General features: G+C 41.6%; 1 protein-coding gene and 1 pseudogene across 2 annotated transcripts; one reads left to right on the top strand and one right to left on the bottom strand.

The window, feature by feature from the left end:
- Window positions 1-337: 337 nt before the first annotated feature.
- On the bottom strand, window positions 338-13,678 carry Nsmce4a (NSE4 homolog A, SMC5-SMC6 complex component). Of its 2 annotated transcripts, XM_027930187.2 has the most exons (11): window positions 13,330-13,673; window positions 12,492-12,569; window positions 10,331-10,461; window positions 8,119-8,270; window positions 6,134-6,233; window positions 5,408-5,498; window positions 4,065-4,159; window positions 2,389-2,437; window positions 1,594-1,688; window positions 1,422-1,508; window positions 338-506 (listed from the first exon to the last, which is right to left on the bottom strand). In XM_027930187.2, exons 1-10 carry the CDS (start codon window positions 13,610-13,612, stop codon window positions 1,434-1,436), a joined length of 1,149 nt encoding a protein of 382 aa, XP_027785988.1. In that variant the 5' UTR covers window positions 13,613-13,673; the 3' UTR covers window positions 338-506; window positions 1,422-1,433. The 2 variants fall into 2 exon arrangements, with proteins under 2 accessions (XP_027785988.1, XP_027785989.1); XM_027930188.2 differs by lacking the exon at window positions 1,594-1,688 and having other exon boundaries at window positions 13,330-13,678.
- Window positions 13,679-16,948: 3,270 nt separating this feature from the next.
- LOC114088537 (dnaJ homolog subfamily B member 6-like) lies at window positions 16,949-18,312 on the top strand (annotated as a pseudogene).
- The last annotated feature ends 591 nt before the right edge of the window (window positions 18,313-18,903 follow it).

Genomic DNA, 18,903 nt, shown 5'->3' with positions numbered 1-18,903 from the left:
CCACAGGCACACTTGAAAGCCTAGCAGAGTCCAATGCATGGAGCAGGACTGATCTAACATTGCTGTTGCTGGGAACAGTGGTCCAGCCTGGCTTTCCAGAGGACTTAATGGTCCCTGGTGTGTAAACCCTGGGCTCAGTCATATGAAATTGCTGGCATTTGACCATTTTTAACCTGAAATAACAACCTCTCCATATGGAGCAACCTATTTATTTGACTTGACCAGTTAACTAATGATCCACAGGCATTAACAACCTAGAATTTCCAATGGGAGGAAACTGGAAAAGGAGAAACTCTCCCATGAAGAGAAAATAAGAATAAAACAAAGATCACAACAGTTTGTGAATATGGCAGTGAATTTCCTTTATTCAAAAACAATCATGACAAATTAATTAACTATCAAAAGCTACATTTTACTAAAAACAATCTGTCTTTAAAAATGTTTAATCATACAATATATACAATACATGCTGCTTTCCATTTCAGATTTCACTATCCATTTGAGTCCTAAAAGGGAGGAAAAACAGCTGGTAAACAGTTTATAAATGATAAACCGAAAGTTTATGAACTATACATAAGTGAAATATAACAACTAGCCCCTCCTAGTAAATAGGTCCCAGGTTAATATCTGTTCACCTCTTTCCTTCAAAAATACTTTGACAGCAAATATTAGAATGAAAGAAGCTCAATTAATTGAAGTACATATTAAGAGGTTACATTAAGTACTAAACAATCTCATTTTAATTCTCAAAAGCATAGAAAATTGAAGCTAGGGAAAAAAAACACTAATTATCTAATTCAAAAACTCCTCAATTTTCTAGAGACGTACAGATGAGGAAAATACAGTTGAGATGAAGTGACTTGCCTACAGGTTTAAAGTAGGGCAGAGCCAGCAGATTCTAGTTCTGCTTCCTACCCACAGCTGTTTACAGTATAGAATCCCAGATCACTTCTAAGATTTCTATCTAGAAATCTTCCCCCTCATAAAATGAAGGATTACTTCATAGCATAATTCAGGTTTCAGAAATGCCCATTTACTAACAACATTCTACAGTAACTCTGTCCTAATCCTCCTTTTCTTCCTTGTACCCAATGGGACAGTGAACAACACTGAGGGGGGGGGGGGGGGGGGCGTGTTAAGAATTTTCTAACATCAGTTTGTTAGGGGAAAAAAAGCCAAAGCAAGAACAAACTCTCCTGTGCTGCTGCTTGTAGCTGCAAACCAATACCAAGGTAAGCAGCCCAGAGAAGGGGACTTCCACCCCACATGCTGCCTCTACCTTTTTCACCAGTTACTCAGTTCCAGGATGAGGCACTAGAGGGAGGCAAAACCCAAATTTCACTGGCATGGGGAGAAAGTATGGCTTGGATTGCCAAATAAACTGTGGTAAAACCACACAGCTGTCCCGCGGAACATGTTACCTTCAGCTGGCATCAAGCACTCAGCCTCTCCCGGCTCTGACCCGAAGCAATCACAGGCTCGGCAATCTCGAAGGTCTTCACAATCTCCTGGCAGGGAAGAAAGAACGTTTGGGCAGTGGGTTCACAGGAAGTGAGTTAGAGTCAGAAACAGGCACAACATGCAGATCTTTACCTCCCAGTCTCGATAACTCAAAGCTATAATTCCTTGATTCCTAATTTGGGTGTTTTGGTCAATTCCCTCACTTTCTTCATTAATATTAACAGGTTCTGTTTGAAAGACAAAAGTTTTCAAAGGTTATCAAATCAGAATAGGTAATCTGAATAGCAACTGATGAATAATAGAAATGAAACCTTTAGTAAAAAATACTTAGTCCATATTATTAGGATTCCATACCTTATTAAATTGCTATAGTAGTGTTAACAGTAGCAAGTAATCCCATTTGCCTCCATTTTAAAAATTTATTTCAAACATTAGAAAACTTACACATATTTATGTACCAACAAAATACTAAGCCCTTGTGAATCCAAAATGAAATTAAGAAAGTTTAAAGTAACAAGTTCAATGAAAGGACTTGACTCTCTAATAGAGAACATAGAAGGACATGAGTAATAGAAAATGTGAAGTAAGAATGAAAGTTTAGGGGAGGAGGAGAAGCTGGCCCTCGCAGAAAAGTGGTAAGAAGAAGGAAACTACAAAAATGACAATTACAAACTTCCTAAATTAAATTTAAGGGAAACTTTATCCATTTTGTTAATCTTTAGCAGATGTTCAATCAATGACAGGTGAATCTATCAAAGTTTTACATCCGTGGCCATGTTTTCCAGTTATAGCTGGACAGTGTACAACATGGCCAAAATTTGTTATGTACAATGAAAACCCATTTACACTTTATAAAATACATTTCATCAACTCTAATAGCAAATATATTTTCTCTAAAACTAACTTTTCCAAACATAAAATCTTTACCTATTATTGGCAGTCGGTCCTGGTCAAGCCTTATTCTTGCAAAACCATCCTAAAACAAAAATATGATTTTAGGAGAAGACCAAAATTTATACTAAAACCTGTAACAATTGGATGAAAACAAATTATTCAATTAGAAAAAAATCTATGTCTTAGATAATCAAAATACATACCAACAATAATGAGATGATATGGACAGACTTCTCAAACATCTTTCTTTACAATAGGGTATCACTCAGGTTTCTTAGCAGCTCTTTTACCAGACATAGTCTCCATCCTGAGAATCTCTTAAGGAAAACTCTGTCTTATCTCCTTAACCAACATATTTTATTATAGATATTTCAATTTTTGTTATGCACGATTCTGTCATTGAGACTACTAACAAAATATGCCTTTGTTATTTCTGAAAAAATAAATACAAGCTTTTGTCTAAGGTTAAAATCAAATTCATCTTACATGTGTAGCAGTGTAACCTAAAGCTATAAGTCAGTCTGAAGCAAACAGTACATTCAGGAGTTTTTTAAGACCTATTTGAATAACTTCAGGGTTAAAACTGGGGCTGGAGTTGAATCTCTCAGTAGAGAGCTTGCCTCATACGTGTGATGCACTAGATTCAATTCCTAACACCCCATATAAATAAGCAAATAAAATAAAGGTCCATCAACAACTAAAAAATATTTTAAAAATAAATAAATAAAAGAATTATAAGACTACTGTACAGATCTCCCACATATCCTTTACCCATATTCATCAATTGTTAACATTTACTTAATCACTAATTTGTCATATTTACTTTATCACCATCTCTATTATATATTAGTATTATGTATGAATGATTTGAGAATGATAGCCAGCCCTATTCCCCAAATTCTTTAGTATTTCTTGAGAATAAGGTCATTCTCTTATAAAACACGTCAATTAAACTCAGGAAATTTACCTTAACTTTATCCAATCTATAGTTCCATATCCAAACTTTGACAATTCTTTCTCTAAACACAGGTTGAGTATCCCTTATCCAAAATGCATAGAACCAGAAGTGTTTCAGAATTCAGATATTTCCAGATTTGGAATATTTGTATATTATAATTAAATATCTTGGGAATAAGACTCAAGCCTAAACATGAAATTCATTTATGTTTCATATATATCTTACACACATATCCTGAGATAATTTTATACGATTCCTTCAATGTACCTACAACCCATCACATGAGGTCAGTGCTGGAATTTTCCACTTGTGACATTATGTCAGCACTCAAAATTTTTCTTATTTTAGCGCATTTTGAATTTTCAAATTAAGGATTTTCAACCTGTAATTTCTAAAATGTAAAAGTAAGCACACAAATTTTTAACTAGCTTCTTCTATATAACATACCAAATAATGTTTTGCTACAACAGGTCTAATATATACATACTTTGCAAGCTCCCATCTATAGCTTCTATTATGTCTCCTTCCCTCCTCCCCCCAATTCTGGGAATTAAGCCCAAAGGTGCCCAACCACTAGGGGACATCCCTGGGCTTTTTCATTTCTTCTTTTCAGACCGTCTTGCTAAATTGACAATGCTGGCCTCAAACTTGTGATCCTCCTGTCTCAGCTTCCCAAGTGTGCACCACTGTGCTCGGCTTACCTATCCTTTTAAAAGCATATAAAAGCAATTAGATAAATCTTAAATCTTACCCGTATGATGAAGGAAACATGAAAGATGTTTTCCACTGTACGGGGGAAAGAATGTGGATCAACCACAAAGTCAAAAAAGGACATTGGAGTATCAGCTATAAGAGAAAGAAAAAATTCCTCAGAATAGGAAAAATGATTTTTACTTACCAATAAGACCCACATTCTATTTTTAGCCAGAGACAAAGGAAAGAGCACTACACTTGCTGTGGGAGTACAAGTAAACAACTCTTCAAGAGGTCAGTTGGGCTTATGTATTAAAAACAAGTATGACTACTGACTTGGCAACCCTCCCCTAAAAAGCCATCCTACAGAAATAGCAGCACAAGTGCACAGTTACATACACAACTTTTCACGTCAGCAGTTAATGTAACAGTAAAATGTAATAAACAACTTATGCATTAATAGAGTTCTACTGAATAGTTATGACAAAGCCACAAGGTGGGAATCATTGAAAAGAATAAGGGAGATCTGTGTGTACTGACAGGAAAGAATATCCACACCAAAAAGTCAAGATTGCAGAAGGATGCATATATTGTGATCAGCTTTGAAAAAACAAAAAACTACATGCATTTTTATGACTAACATAAACAGAAAATAACATGGAAATAAGCATATCATATTTTACAAACGGCTACCTCTGAGAAATCAGGAGAGGCAATAGAGGGACTTGGTTTTTCACTTCTCCCACTTTTATGGCACATTTGTAATACCCTTACCTTTCACTTTTTGTTTTTGTTTTTTATGTTATTGCAGCATTGAACCCAGAGCCATATCCCCTGTCCTTTTTATTTTGAGACAGGATCTCACTAAGTCACCAAGGTTGGCCTTGACCTTGGGATCTTCTTGCCTCAGCCTCCTGAGCTGCTGGGATTACAGGCAAGCACCACCACCCCCAACTAAAATACCGACCCGGCCTTTAGTTTTTTGGTAGCGGGGATTGAGCCCAGGGACACTCAACCACAGAGCCATTTCCCCAGCCCTTTTTTAATATCTTATTTAGAGACAGGGTCTCACTGAGTTGCTTAGAGCCTGGCTAAATTGCTGAAACTGGCTTGGAACTTGCAATCCTCCTGCCTCAGCCTCCAAGTCACTGGGATTACAGACGTGTGGCCACTGCACCCATTTAAAATACCCCATCTTTTAAAGATAAAAATAAGTTACTTCAACAACATTCTCACAGGGGGTTTTCTAAAGGGAAGAAATACATACAACAAGAAAAAGTCAAAATGATTCAAAAGATTATATACAACTGAAAACGCCTTTTAAATAAAAATAGCCTTGTTGAAAGTGACATGTGTTGATAAATACTAATTGTTCCATTTTTCATTTGGTGTCATACTTACGGTCTTCTCGAAAATATGTTTGCAACAATCCCAAGATTCTTTCCACTTCTTTTTCTGTTGCTTCTTGATGAGATTCTTCCATTCTTTTCAACTAGAAAAAGACAAAAGGCATTATCAAATTCAGTGATCCTTGACAGCTAACAATCTTTTCTTCTCCTTTACACCTAAACTCTTTAAAATTTTTTTTTTGAGGATTGCCAGTTTTTATTCCTGCCTTAAATTTTTTAGTTACAATATTTTTCTAGTTTTAGCAACATTTTTCTATTAATATCTTAGTAGAAAAGTAACATTACCAAATCTGCAATTTTCAGGTTGAACATAAAACAGTAAAATACAAACAGAACAGTTTTGAACAGTAGTTTTCAATTGGAAGCAATCTTTCCCCGAAAATGTTTTTGGATATCATAATGGTGCTGGAGGTGCTACTGGCAGCTACTTGATAAAGGCCAGGGATGCTGCTAAACATCCTACAATGTCCAGAACACTGGCATTTCTTTCCCCACAACAAAGAATTATCCAGCACTGAGGTAAAGAAACCCTGGTTCAGAAGAACTGATCAAAACTGGCCAATCTCTTAAAATGTTTAACAACTCAAATAAAATGATTAAACGGTAAAAGCTGACTCCGATCCCTAACATTTAGAAAACATGACCTATTGTAGGTACATTATATTAATGACTAGTTTAACTTAAGGTGGTTATAAAAGCAACATTTGAAAAAACAAACCTGAGCAGGCATTGCTCTCTGCTCTTCTATCATATGATGTTTTCTTGGACGATCGATTCGTGGCTTTGGCACAGGGAGCTCTCCTTGTATTGAACCCAACCTAATGAAAAATACGCTTTCATGTCTTTTTCTGTTTGTTTTTTAAACAAACTAATTTCCTAACTAAAAGTAGTCAGCATGGTATAATCAAATTCAGACCAGGCATCAGTGATAAATGAGCTGATGTGAGACCAAGACTCTCAATAAGGTTGTGACATCCTTTGCACTCCCTTTGTATTTCTAAAAGGGCTCCTAGGAACTTGCTCAACCACACATCTCAAGCACATGCACAGTGCTCTGAACCATAGGCCAGTGAGTGGCTATGAAGTCTTCCCAGCAAGCCTGCTGTCTGTCTGTCAGAGCCAACTTCTGAGATCAGGGAAAGATGAACAAGTGGACAAGGGGAACAAAACCCCTCCAATGGGGTCACAAGCCTGATCTAGCAGCGCCAGGGCAGAGGTTCAGAGCCTGTGACTATAGAATACACCGTAAGGAAAAAGGGTCACGGAAAGGCCATGGGATTCTTTTCCTTTTGAGAGAGAACTTGAGGTACAGTAATAGATGTATCAGATAGAGATCTAGGCCCCAAGTAGTCAGACCCCCGTGATCACTCTTGCAGAGATGAAAGTGTATGTTATAGATGAACAGACATTTATTTACTCACAAGGGTCCATTTCAACATAATGGGGTAGAGCCTACAGTGCTGCTTAGTATGTTCCTCAAGTGCTGTAAGAAAGTATGGGCAGAGATTTCTACCCAAACATAGGAGTGATCTGGCTGGGAAATCTGATCCTATACTGGTAACTCCTCTGAAGAAGTTCCCACAGAAAGCTTCCAGGTTGGGGCCTGTGGGATAAGTAAACCTTGCTAGGTGGAAAAGGTAGGAGAAAGGACATCAGAGGCCAAGGGCACAGCAAGTACAAGGGCACAGCAAGTACAAGGGCACAGAGTTGTAAGCACGTCTTTGTGGCTAGAAGCTGTGCTAGTTGATGAGATTAAGTTTAGGGCTTCATCTTTAGATGCTAGAATTTATGACAACTTGGCACTCAACAGCAAAAAAATCAAAGATTCAGAATTTATCCTATAATATACACAACAGCTATGGGCACCAGAGTTACCTAACACTTGTTACAAACAAATGCCTGGCCTTGGACCATGACCAACTACAGTCCATATCTCCAAAGCCTTCTAACTGAGACACTACCAATCTCAGGAGATTTCAAGGCAAATGTCTAGGAACTAACACACTTTAGGAAGGACTGAGACGACTCAGAAGTTTACTCTAGAGAAAGTACCTACAGGGAACAGGCCCACTGGGTTTAAGGGCTGTTTAAAAAAAAAAAAAATCCACCATGGGCTGTTCTTGGTTTCTCCACAGGTCAGAGCTACAGGTGGAAGACAGGCCAATTTCATTTCTTTTTTTTTTTTATTTTCTTAAGGTTGTAACTAAAACACCAACTGGGCAGTTTATATGAGAATGACTCAAGTAGTAGCCAAATATAGGTCAGCAATCACCCAATAGGATACTCTTAATAGTGGTCCTTGACACATACTGCTAGAATCTCAAGATACCCTGGGTAAATCCAGAGAGCATCAGTGAGAGAATCACTCATCCTCCTACATGATAAGGATTTGAGAGAGGATAAAATGAAACCAAATATGCTACAGACCCAAAGTCCCCTGAGCTAGAAAGCAAACACACCAGGAGAGAGCCTTAGCGAGGAGACTGTGTCCTGTGGCCTTTCCTGGTAAAGTAGGATGAGAGATCCTTAAGGTTCCTTCTCTACTAAGAGTCTATGGACTTTGAAGTCAAAGTTCAGAAAGTCTCCAAACAATGGCATTGTGACTGTCACCTCTACAATACCAAATAATCTTTGTGCCTACAATAAAAAACAATTTAAGGTTTACAAATGGCTGGTCTGTTGGATTTTTTAAAATAATCTTACAGAAAGTGGAATGTATGGGTTTTATTAAAGGTGTTTTCTGCTGTTTTGCCTGATATTTTCCAGGAGTCATAGACTATGAATTCAAAATCAGAACTATCTTCATCACGGATGAGTTCTTCAGCTTCTAGCGGATTTACACCCATATGTGTCAGCTACAAAAACGAAGGAAAACAAAAAGCCCCAGTTAAGCCACAAGCAGTCATTCACCACAGTAATCTGCACAACCCTAAGAAGCAGAGGCAAGCCTGTCTCCAGCATCTCAACATGCTGACGCAATTTCTTATGATAAAAACAGTGTTATATATAAAACCTACTCAAAGGTACCATTTTTTTGGCAGAAAATATCCCTCAATGTACTCAGAACTTCTGGGTGAGAAATGCCATGATTTAAACCAGTAGTTCTCCACCAGGATGATTCTGCCTCCAGGGGACTTTGGGCAATAGTGAAGTATTTTTGGTTATCATAGCCCATGTGCTACTGCATCTACTGGGTAGAAGACAGGAGGCTGCCCAGCGTCCTACAATACACAGTACAGCCCCCAAAACAAAGGCTCATCCAGCCCCAAACGCCAAGCTGAGAAAGCCTGCTGCAGCCCATGGCAGGCTAGGGTTCAAGAATGCTAAAAGAACTGGACCCCCCTGGGGAGTCTTGTACCACAACTAGTTGTCAGCAAGCTGTACTAGCATAAATATCTCAAATCACATCCCAAATCAAAAACTCCACAACTCAAAGGGAGGTTCCTGGCTTTCAGATTTTAATATTTTGCCAGTTTCTTAGAGCTCGTTATCCAGCTAGAACCTGAGTAAACACAGAGAGCAGCAGTGAGAGAACTGCTCATGGTCCTGGGAAGAGTTGGCAGAAGTCAATTCTGTCATCTCAAAGTTTCTTACAGAAAATGTATTAACTTTTATGAGAGACCACTTTTATTGCATTTTGCTGTAAAATGTCTAGGCATTATTAAATTAAAATGGAAATATCATATGTAAACAAGAATCACAAAGCCCTTGAGGAGCTTCATCTTATTAAAGGCAACCAAACTTTAAAGCAAAGAAAGACCACGAGAGCCTGGTCAGTGCTCCTCCATTCTCCTGCAGCCCAGTCCAACCCTACCCATGTGGGAGGGGTTTCAATTGTCGTCTGGTCAGATCTACTAGTTTTTTTCCATAGAGTGTCTGGGTTTGATCTTGTACTTGGGAAGGCTTTCCCCAACCAGAGTCTAGACAAATATTAATTTAAGGTTTTATATTTACTGCCTTAAAATTTCTGGATTAATTATGACATGACATTTAAGGTACAAAATTTAATCTGAATTCTTAAAAAATAATTTTAAAAATATCCAATATATGGTCACATTATTCAGCTATACATTAGCGTGCCTTTTCCTAGAGGCATTATATTTTACACACACAAAAAAAAGGGTTTTTTTAAGGAAAAAAGAACATTTTAAGGTTTTGAAAACTACAAACTGGAAATAATTGACTTGCCTCAAACCTTTACAAAATTGTCACTGTATCTAGTTGGATCTCACAATACTAAATCATTTTAATAATCACTTAACATAAACACCCAGTCAGAAATTTTATATTCATACTAATGTGCATCTATACAGAGGCTCTGACTCAGAGTATAATAAAACAAAACAAAGAGCAAGATACAAGGTTAATCTCAGTGTACTTTTTTCAGTAAATCCATGAAAAAAGTCTTAAAATTTCAGGTAACAAGTATTTAAATTTGTTAAGAGGCAAAGAAAAATGGGTAAAGTAAAACAAAACAAAAAAAAAAATGTAGTCATATCTGTATGATTCTAAAATATTCTCAAAAACAGACCAAAATATGCCTCTTCACCAGACCAAACATCTCCAGCTGAGCTCTGCCCCCTGCAGTGAGAGCCCAGCCCAGGACAAGGGCCCCAGGTTCTGGAGAGTGATCTAGACAATGATGAAGTGACTGAGGACATGGCCATAAATGGATAACTTCGCACCCAGAGCCTCAGAACACTGAGATATTTTCAAACTGCTCTAAGCTCCTACTCCAGATTCCACCACATAGCTCTGCTTTCATCTGTTTAATTTGGCAAGATCTTTTTAGAGGATTCTGAGACCAGAAAAAGAAAAAAAGGAAAATGAAGTGAAAACCAATTTTAGATTAATATAAGCCAAACAAGTAATTATATGACAAAAACACATTAAAATTTGATAGCTTTGAACTTACTAGAGTTTCAACATATCTTAACATATCAAACGAGTTCAAATCTGAGCGCAGCTGCTTTGCTTTCTCTTTGCCCAAATCTGAAGCCAGAACAAGAAACTGGGCATCTAGGACTGCTTCTCTTGCTCGGGACACTATTGAGAAAAGAAGGAAAATATACACATTACTGACAGATATCCCCCAAATTTTCAACTACTTACTAAAATATCCCACCGAGGTTAAAAAAATTTTTTTTTTTTTTAAACTCAAAAAGCTGAAAATGGTTCAATCTTCTAAAACTGGTTCCCCTGCCCACCTCACCAAAATCTCAATCCAAACTGACCAATCTTCTAAAAGTCTGCTTTCCATCTAGTTCATGCTCCAGGTAACTGAACCACAATCTCTTAACAACCCCAGTTTAACAAAAATCTCTGTCATGTCTAACACTCACTTTTTCCTTTGACTCAAATCACTATTCTCACCTGTGCTGACATAAGTCAAGTCGAATGTCCACTACGTGTAGGGGAAACATGAAGTTCGGGGAGATGAGGGTTCAAATGGAGGAAACAGCCAGGCTGGGGGGGCTGGGCTTAACACACCCTGTGGGTGACAGAGAGCATGAAAAAGCAGTTTGGGAATGCCTGCAAAGGAGCTGAGAAGAGACCATTTCAGCCAAGTTCAAATACAGAAATGCTGGTGCCCAGCTTGCTCCTCGAGGCCACTTCATTTGAAGCACTGCTTTCCTGAACAATCCTCACAAAAACAGCAAAGACGTGGCTGGAGAACCTGTTGACTGCAGTTTTTGTTCTTATCCATCATTTTTGTTCTCAGAGGAAAGGTTTTTAATCATTTCGGGAGTCACTACAGAAGTGACAGTGAGGAGGAGCAAAGCAGAGGCAGATGCTGTTCCTGGGTAAATCATTCCTGGGCTCTGTCTGCCTCACCCACCAGCCCCCTGCACACCGCAAGAAAAGCGCAAATATCATGTCACGGACGCCTGCTCAGTCTCTAAAGACTTAAAACAGAGGCATCACATCCATGAATGTATAGAAAATAAAATTCTATTTCTAGGGCGACTTCTAGGGTCCAGTTGAGAGAATAACTTTGCCTTAAATTTCTGCTTTAAATATTGGAAATAACTCAGGGAGGAAAGGACATGTGGATAGCTGCACAGCAAATATCAAGGGAGTCAATGAATCGGGGATAGCAGTGAGGAGAATGGGCCAGGCTGGGGAGGGAGATGAGCTAGAGGTGGAGGAGGGATTCATCCAGTTGAAAGAGGAGAACCTGGTTCCTGAAGGGTCTGATGAGATTTAGCAAATGTGGCAGACAAAGAAGGGGAGTCAGTGGTACCACAGTCAGCGCAAAAGACACAACTGGAGAACATGTCAACAGGAAGTGTTAAAGGTGACAACACTGAAGCCACTAGCCATGCAAGGAAATGACTAGAAGTAAGTATTCCAGTCCATGAAGAAAATGAGGAACTGGGATGTCAGGGCCAGTTCTGTTGACTCTTACCCTGATTTTTGTCTACCTTCTCCCTTTGTATTCCCACAGAACTGTAGGAGGGGTCTGGGGAGATAGTGTCTGAAGAGTGTCCTGGAACTCTGTGACCCCCACCTGCCCTGTCGTTGAACACAGACCACTGCTACCACAACCACTTTTGTTACTTTTAATTCAATCTAAGATTATTTTTTTAAAGCTCCCAGTCCAGTTCAGTGCTCTAAATTCCCCTCTCCTCCTTGGAGGTCAACAGGTGTACTAGCAAACATGGCCACCTCCACTGGGTTATAGAAGGACTGACAGCTGGGCGAAAAGAGACTAGGAAGGGAACAGGAAAAGAAATAGGACATCAGGGGCTAGCTCCTTTCTTTAATTCACCCATTCAACAAATGTGATTTACATGTAAAGCTCTCAAATTGGGAACAGGCAACAGAACCATGGGGAGGAGCTTGTTAAAACAGACTGTGGGACCCAGACCCAGAATGTCACCTGAATCCCTTAGTGCATATGCTTAGCAAGTGCACAATGGAAATAGTGTTGTTGCTATACGGAAAAAGGTTCCAAACCTTGCAATGCACCATTACAAATGTGGGAACTGCATAATGTGAATAATGTGGCTCTTATATAAAACTAATTAAATGATCATAAAACTTATAAGTACATATATAAAACAATGAATTACCTCCATTAAACAGAGTGTTGGCCTCTTCAAGGACCTCTGTTAATTTGTCGCTGGCGTTCAGAATATCCTCCCGGTTTTCTATTTAAGAAAGCACAAACTTTGGTCAATGTGCTCTTGACAAAGTTAGTAGTAGACAAAGTTATGTAGGTCACCTGAGGTGGCAAGGCCAAACCCGGCCCCTGCTCCCTGGATAATTACTTCAAAAACCTTAACCTTTTTAACCAACATGGCAGGGAAGGAGAAAGGCGACCCGACGCTTTAAGCAGCATGAACTTGAAAAGGAAACCCTGGCTCCCTCTAACCTTAACCCCGAGGGCTGGGCTCCTGCGCAGCCTCCGAGGAGGGCTCCGTTACAGAGCGGTTCTCAAACTTTGTTAGCAACAGGGTCACTTGGCCGGCCTCGCAGCAGACGCGCGGGCCCACCCAGAGTCTCGAATTCGGTGGATCGGGGTCGGGTGGGACAACGTGCATTTCTGACAGTCCTCGGGGGGCGTCGCTGCGGGCCGGGCAGCCCTCGCCGAGACCGGCTGGGCGCAGCGCAGCGCAGCGCAGAGGCTTCCGCGTCCTCTCCCCACTGGCCGGCTGAGCTCGGGCGAGTGGCCGACCGCGCCCGGCCTCCGGCTTTTCCAGCCTGCCCATGGGGGACCCGCTGGCCCCAGCTAGCTCGGGCGGCTGCAGCGACAGCGCGGGCGTGGGAGCACTTTGTAAACAGGAAGGCGCGGCCGCGCGAGGCTGCGCCTCCAGGCCTGCGCCGGCACCTGCCCGCGGCCCCTCCCCGCCCGCCCGGCGCAGGCTGGACCGCGGCCCCGGCCCGCGCCGCCCCGAGGCGCCGCCTTACGTTGGACGGAGTTGATGAGCGCCCGGTACTGATGGCGGATCTGGCGGCACAGGCCGTGGTCGGTCTCCGCCTCCAAGCTAGCCGGGTCCACCATCTCGTCCCCGGAATCCGACGGCTCTGCCTCCTCCAAGCTCGGGCGCTCCGGGGCCTCCCTGCGCTCCGGCGCGGCGCCGCGGCGGGACAACGGGGACCGCGAGCGGGAGCGAGAACGGGTGCGGTCCCGGTGCGGGTCGCGGCCCCGACCCCGGCCCTCGGACCGGCGGCCGCTGCTGTCTCCAGACATCGCGCCAATTCTCCGTGCAACTTCCGAACGGCGGAAGTTCGCGCCAGAAACTGAAACCCCTGCTCGGCGCGAGCGCCAGCTCCCGGCGGAACGCGGCTCCCGGGCCCGCGCGCGAGCGCACAGCGACGCCTGTGGCGGGAGGCCGGGTCTCCAGGCCGGGAGGCCGCGGGCGCCGGGTCAGCCCCTGCCGGGACCTCCGGGGAGCCTGGGCGGCGCCGACTGCACCTGGGGGCCCTGGCCGAGGCCTTCTGTTCCCTTGACATTGGTGTAACGCGATCGCACTTACTCCACCCTGCAAGGTCGTCAGAATCTTGGCTTGGTGGTCCCCTATGCCCATCCCGCTAGACCTGCCATCTTCCCAGGGTCCCTTGAGCTCTCCAGGACGCAGCTACAGCCTGGCAACAGCGTGGGCGCGCAGCTCATGTTGGTTGAGCAAATCCCCGCGGTGGACCAGGACAGGACGACCGCGGGGACGCGAGAAGTGGTCTGCTGCTGGCGCATCATCGTGACCAGAGCCATGGGAGGCGGGGCGGGGCGGTGAAGTGGGGTTTATGTGCAGCCTGCAGTACCACTCTGAGGACACAAGAACGACCAAATTAACAGCGCCGCTGGATTTTCTCATAGTAAACTGTTTACCATCCCTCCTAACATCTGCAACATGACAGTATATTCACAAATGACTCTCAGACTAGAAGATTACAAAAATACGTCTTAAAGTTTCAAGAAGATGGAATTACGATCAGTACAGTTTCGAAGATAAATGTAAACATCATTCCATGGATTTGGATTGTATTGCAAATGTTTCCTTCAAGTTCCCTTTGGTGCTTAAGAACACAGTTTTTTGAAGGAACAATAGTACAAGCTGGGTTACTACACAAACCTGCAAGAATGCATTTTGTGCATCACAAGGGTTAAACTTGAGGTAGCACGACTTCTTGCTACCCAACTGATATATTGATATGTTGCCCTACCCCTGCCTCTTCAGTGAACACTGTATGGTTGCTCCCAGTAGGTGGTGGTCTTCTCATTTTCCTTTCCCAGTGACTGGTCTATGGATGGACATGTGATTGGGTCCTTGTTGGAGAGATATGAGAAATGCAAGCCTTCACTCCTCTGAGATGCAATTGTCCCACCACCATGTATTGAAAAGACTATTCTTTCTTTATTGAGTTGTCTTGGCACCCTTGCTCAAAATCAACTGGTCATGGATCAATTTATAGAGTTTGAATTCTATTCCAAGAACATGCTGCCTGGCAGGTTGGCAGCTATCTGCTACTCAGGAGGTGACAAGCCTGAGGAAAGACCAGAATTCTGAGAATAGTGGAGAGGAAGGACTGACTTGGCTGAAATGCAAGATGTGCTGCCTACCCTCCATACTCCTTGGTATACAGTAAACTATAAACATCCTATGGTTTAAGACACCACTAATTATTACTTGCAGCTCAATGTACAATGACCAAAACAAATACTTAGAGTTCTCCCAGTGGAAATTCATTCCAAGCTCTAGATCAAAATCCGTACAACATTTTCATTCAATTCAATAAGTTGTTGTTGTTGTTGTCCTTGTCATTACTGTACTGGGAATTGAACCCAGGCCTTGAAATCTGCTAAGAAGCTTTTGATGTATACGAACGAGCAAGACAAGCTACAAAACACAGCAGACCACAAAGATGGCTCAGGTGGCCTTTGCCTTCTAGGTTATTACCATGGACAGATATGAAACTGATCTTAAAATTCATATGGAAATGCATAGAACTCAAAACCATCAAAATAATCTTGAGGGCTTGGGTTGTGGCTCAGTGGTAGAGTGCTCGCCTAGCACAGGCAAGGCCCTGGGTTGGATCCCCAACCACATAAAAATAAAGATATTGTGTCCAACTACAACTTAATAATAAATTCTTTAAAAAAAAAAAAAACCCCAATCTTGAATATGGACAAAATTAGAAGGACTTACACTTATCCAAATCAAACCTACTACAAAACTAGTAGCTGTGGTACTGGCATAAAAAAGGACATAGAGATCGTGGAATAGAATTCAAACTCTATAAATTGATCCATGACCAATTGATTTTGAGCAAGGGTGCCAAGACAACTCAATAAAGAAAGAATAGTCTTTTCAATACATGGTAGTGGGACAATTGGATATCCACAGGCAAAGAATGAAGTTGTACTCTCATACCGTATGCAAAAAATAATTCAGATGAACTGGAGATAAACATAATAGCTAATTTAGCAGTGTCCCCCTTCCTCAAGGGGGATACATTCCAGGCCCCCCAGTGGATACCTGAAACCATGGCTAGACCTCCTTTTATTTTTCCTCCGTATATGAACACATACCAACTTTGTGTCTCTTCCATCTTCGCTAAGCATGTGGCCATATCTTTTGCAGTTTGAGATGTGACAGCAAAACAAGCATCAATTTCTTTTTTCTTCACAATTTCAGTGGAGAAGATTGATTCTTACCATAGATATTTGCAACCTCAGCATATGATTTTTTTTTTCTCTTATTAAGTCAAGAAGTTTTATCTTTTCACTTTGAGAAATCATTTTATGGCTTCTCCTTGCATGTCCCAATTGGCAGAATCCCTACGCCTTGTGTTTTGAGGCCTTAATAAAGTAAAATAAGTTTTACTTGAAGGTGAGCACTGAAACCATGACAGTGGATCTGATAATTGAGATGGCGACTCTGTGACTAATGGGAAGGTAGCATGTACGGAGTGCAAACACTGGGCTAAGTGATAATTTGCAAGCCAGGCAGCTATTCAGAATGGTGTGTAATTTAAAGCATGAATTGGAGCAAGGGATGTAAGCAGCTCAGGTAGGAGTGCTTGCCTAGTATGTCAGTCAACCTGCTGACAATGGACATCATGAAGATGAGAAAAGATAAGACTCAGCCCCCTGAAACCTGACCCCTTGCCTCATTTGAATAGCTTCTCCTCAATAAAAGGGGTCAGCATGCACACGCTGTGTGTGTGTGTGTCTGTGTTTGTGTGTGTGCATGCGTGTGCTCTCTCTCTCTCTTCCTGCAGACCCTTAAGGTCAGAGGAGCCATCACAGTGACCCCAAAGAAAACGGTATTTGTGTCTTGTGTGGTTATTTTGCGCAACCCAGTTAGCCCAATTCAACTGGAGTGACCCCTGAGCCTTTTAGTTGCAAGAACAGAAATCCAGCAATAATGCCTTTTGTTTATCCATCCATTAGTGATGGGCATTTGGGTTATTTTTGTATTTTTGCTATGAGGGTTAATAGTCAACATTATTCAAGAGTGCAGAGGGCCCCTCCCTACTCATGTGTCCCAATCACTTGTTCACTGGAGTTACTGCTACCCAACCTGTAATGTTGTTTGCCTTTGGCAGAGTTAAGAGCTGCTGTGGAGGCTGCTGCCCTCGCCACCAGCTGCTGCACAGTGAGCACCCGTCCTCCCAGGGCGCCCCGCCCGTATGCCATATCCTGGTGTTACCACTGTTGACGAGTCCTTGCTTCCCCAATGTTGAAGAATAACACCAGAGAAGCACGCCGAGGCAAGGTCAGAGTAGAAATTATTACTTTATTAAAGGACAGCAGAAAAGACTTCTCCGGGAGGAAGAAGGGGACCCAAGAGATGGAATCCATGGAAGTGCGGTTGTCTCTCCTTTTTATAGTTCTTTCAGTGATGGAATGTAGGTTGGAAGGCCTGAGGGGTGGGACACAGGTGGGCCAAAGAAGTAATCTGGGCAGGAAGGACTTCATTAACACTTCTTTGGGATGGGCTATCTTCAAATCTGCTGGGGCTGTTCATTAACATTTCTTTGGGATGGACTTTGGGCCTAGGGCTTTTCTTGGGACTTCATTAACATTTCAAGAGTTGCTCAGCTTTCCTGGGAATTCATTCTCATGGCCTCCATTTTAGATTTCACTCGATATTAGACCAGATTTACCTAACTACACTGACTACCTAATTTTAAATCTGGCTTCACTGGGACTTGTTCCAACAATCTGTTAAAACAAGGTGGATTACTATGAAGTTCTAGGCGTGCAGAGACATGCCTCACCCGAGGATATCAAAAAGGCATATCGGAAACTTGCACTAAAGTGGCATCCAGATAAAAATCCTGAGAATAAAGAAGAAGCAGAGAGAAAATTCAAACAAGTAGCTGAGGCATACGAGGTGTTATCAGATGCTAAAAAAACGGGACATCTATGACAAGTATGGCAAAGAAGGCTTAAATGGTGGAGGTGGAGGTGGAAGTCATTTTAACAGTCCGTTTGAATTTGGCCTCACATTCCGGAACACAGATGATGTCTTCAGGGAATTTTTTGGTGGAAGGGACCCATTTTCCTTTGACTTCTTTGAAGACCCATTTGAAGACTTTTTTGGAAACCAAAGAGGTCCCCGAGGAAGCAGAAACCGAGGTACAGGCTCTTTTTTCTCCACTTTCAGTGGATTTCCATCATTTGGAGGTGGATTTCCTGCATTTGATACAGGATTTACTTCATTTGGGTCACTAGGTCACGGTGGCCTTACTTCATTCCCTTCTACATCATTTGGTGGCAGCAGGATGCGTAACTTCAAATCTATATCAATTTCTACCAAAATAGTAAATGGGAGAAAAATCACTACAAAAAGAATTGTCGAGAATGGTCAAGAAAGAGTAGACGGCCAGTTAAAGTCCTTAATGATAAATGGTAAGAAGCAGCTGCTACGCTTGGATAACAAATAATCCAACGCATGCATTTAACAGAAATGTTAACCATTTGAGGATTAACAGGAACTTTTTTTTTCAGATTTCAGATGAACTCAACTTTCAGTATAATTGTACCTAATCTAAAGTATTTACAAACAGCTCATCGGAGATCCTATTTGTCATAGACTTTTGAGTTTATTATTGGGACCACACAATAGGACCATTTTTTTTTGTTTGTTTTTAAAATTGTTGTAATCTCTGTATGCACTTTGCTTTTTTATTAAACTTAATCCAAGGTGAGCCTTGACTTTGAGTAGTACTAGGTCAAGATTGTGTTCTAACACCAGCATGGATCTGCTTCCCATTGTGTTGGACGTGTGAGCCAAGTCGTGTCAGCCTGCTGGGAGCTAACATTGCCGGGATGAGGCTCCTGTAGAAGTAATCTGTTTTGTTTTGTTTTTTCAGTATTTAGTAATGAAAGATATTAATGCATTAATGGTAATACATTTCTGGTTTAATATAAATTTAAGGATGTTTTCTAGTTGTGCATGAATGCTGGCAACTTAGTAAAGTTTTGACAATTGTTTAAATATGAATGTTAAGCTTAGGTTTAAAAATCTGGTAAAC

This window comes from Marmota flaviventris, chromosome 4, assembly GCF_047511675.1.
Source record: "Marmota flaviventris isolate mMarFla1 chromosome 4, mMarFla1.hap1, whole genome shotgun sequence".
Classification (NCBI taxonomy): Eukaryota; Metazoa; Chordata; class Mammalia; order Rodentia; family Sciuridae; genus Marmota; species Marmota flaviventris.
Note: the sequence above shows the minus strand (reverse complement) of the source record. Positions and strands in the feature narration are given on the sequence as shown.

Excerpts from the sequence above, each read along its gene's own strand:
- Nsmce4a (XM_027930187.2), bottom strand. The coding sequence starts at position 13,612 with ATGTCTGGAGACAGCAGCGGCCGCCGGTCCGAGGGCCGGGGTCGGGGC. Across the intron at positions 8,271-10,330 it reads TAAGATATGTTGAAACTCTA|CTGACACATATGGGTGTAAA; the intron begins GTAAGTTCAAAG and ends TCGTTTTTGTAG. Across the intron at positions 1,689-2,388 it reads GGACCGACTGCCAATAATAG|AACCTGTTAATATTAATGAA; the intron begins GTAAAGATTTTA and ends TCTTTCAAACAG.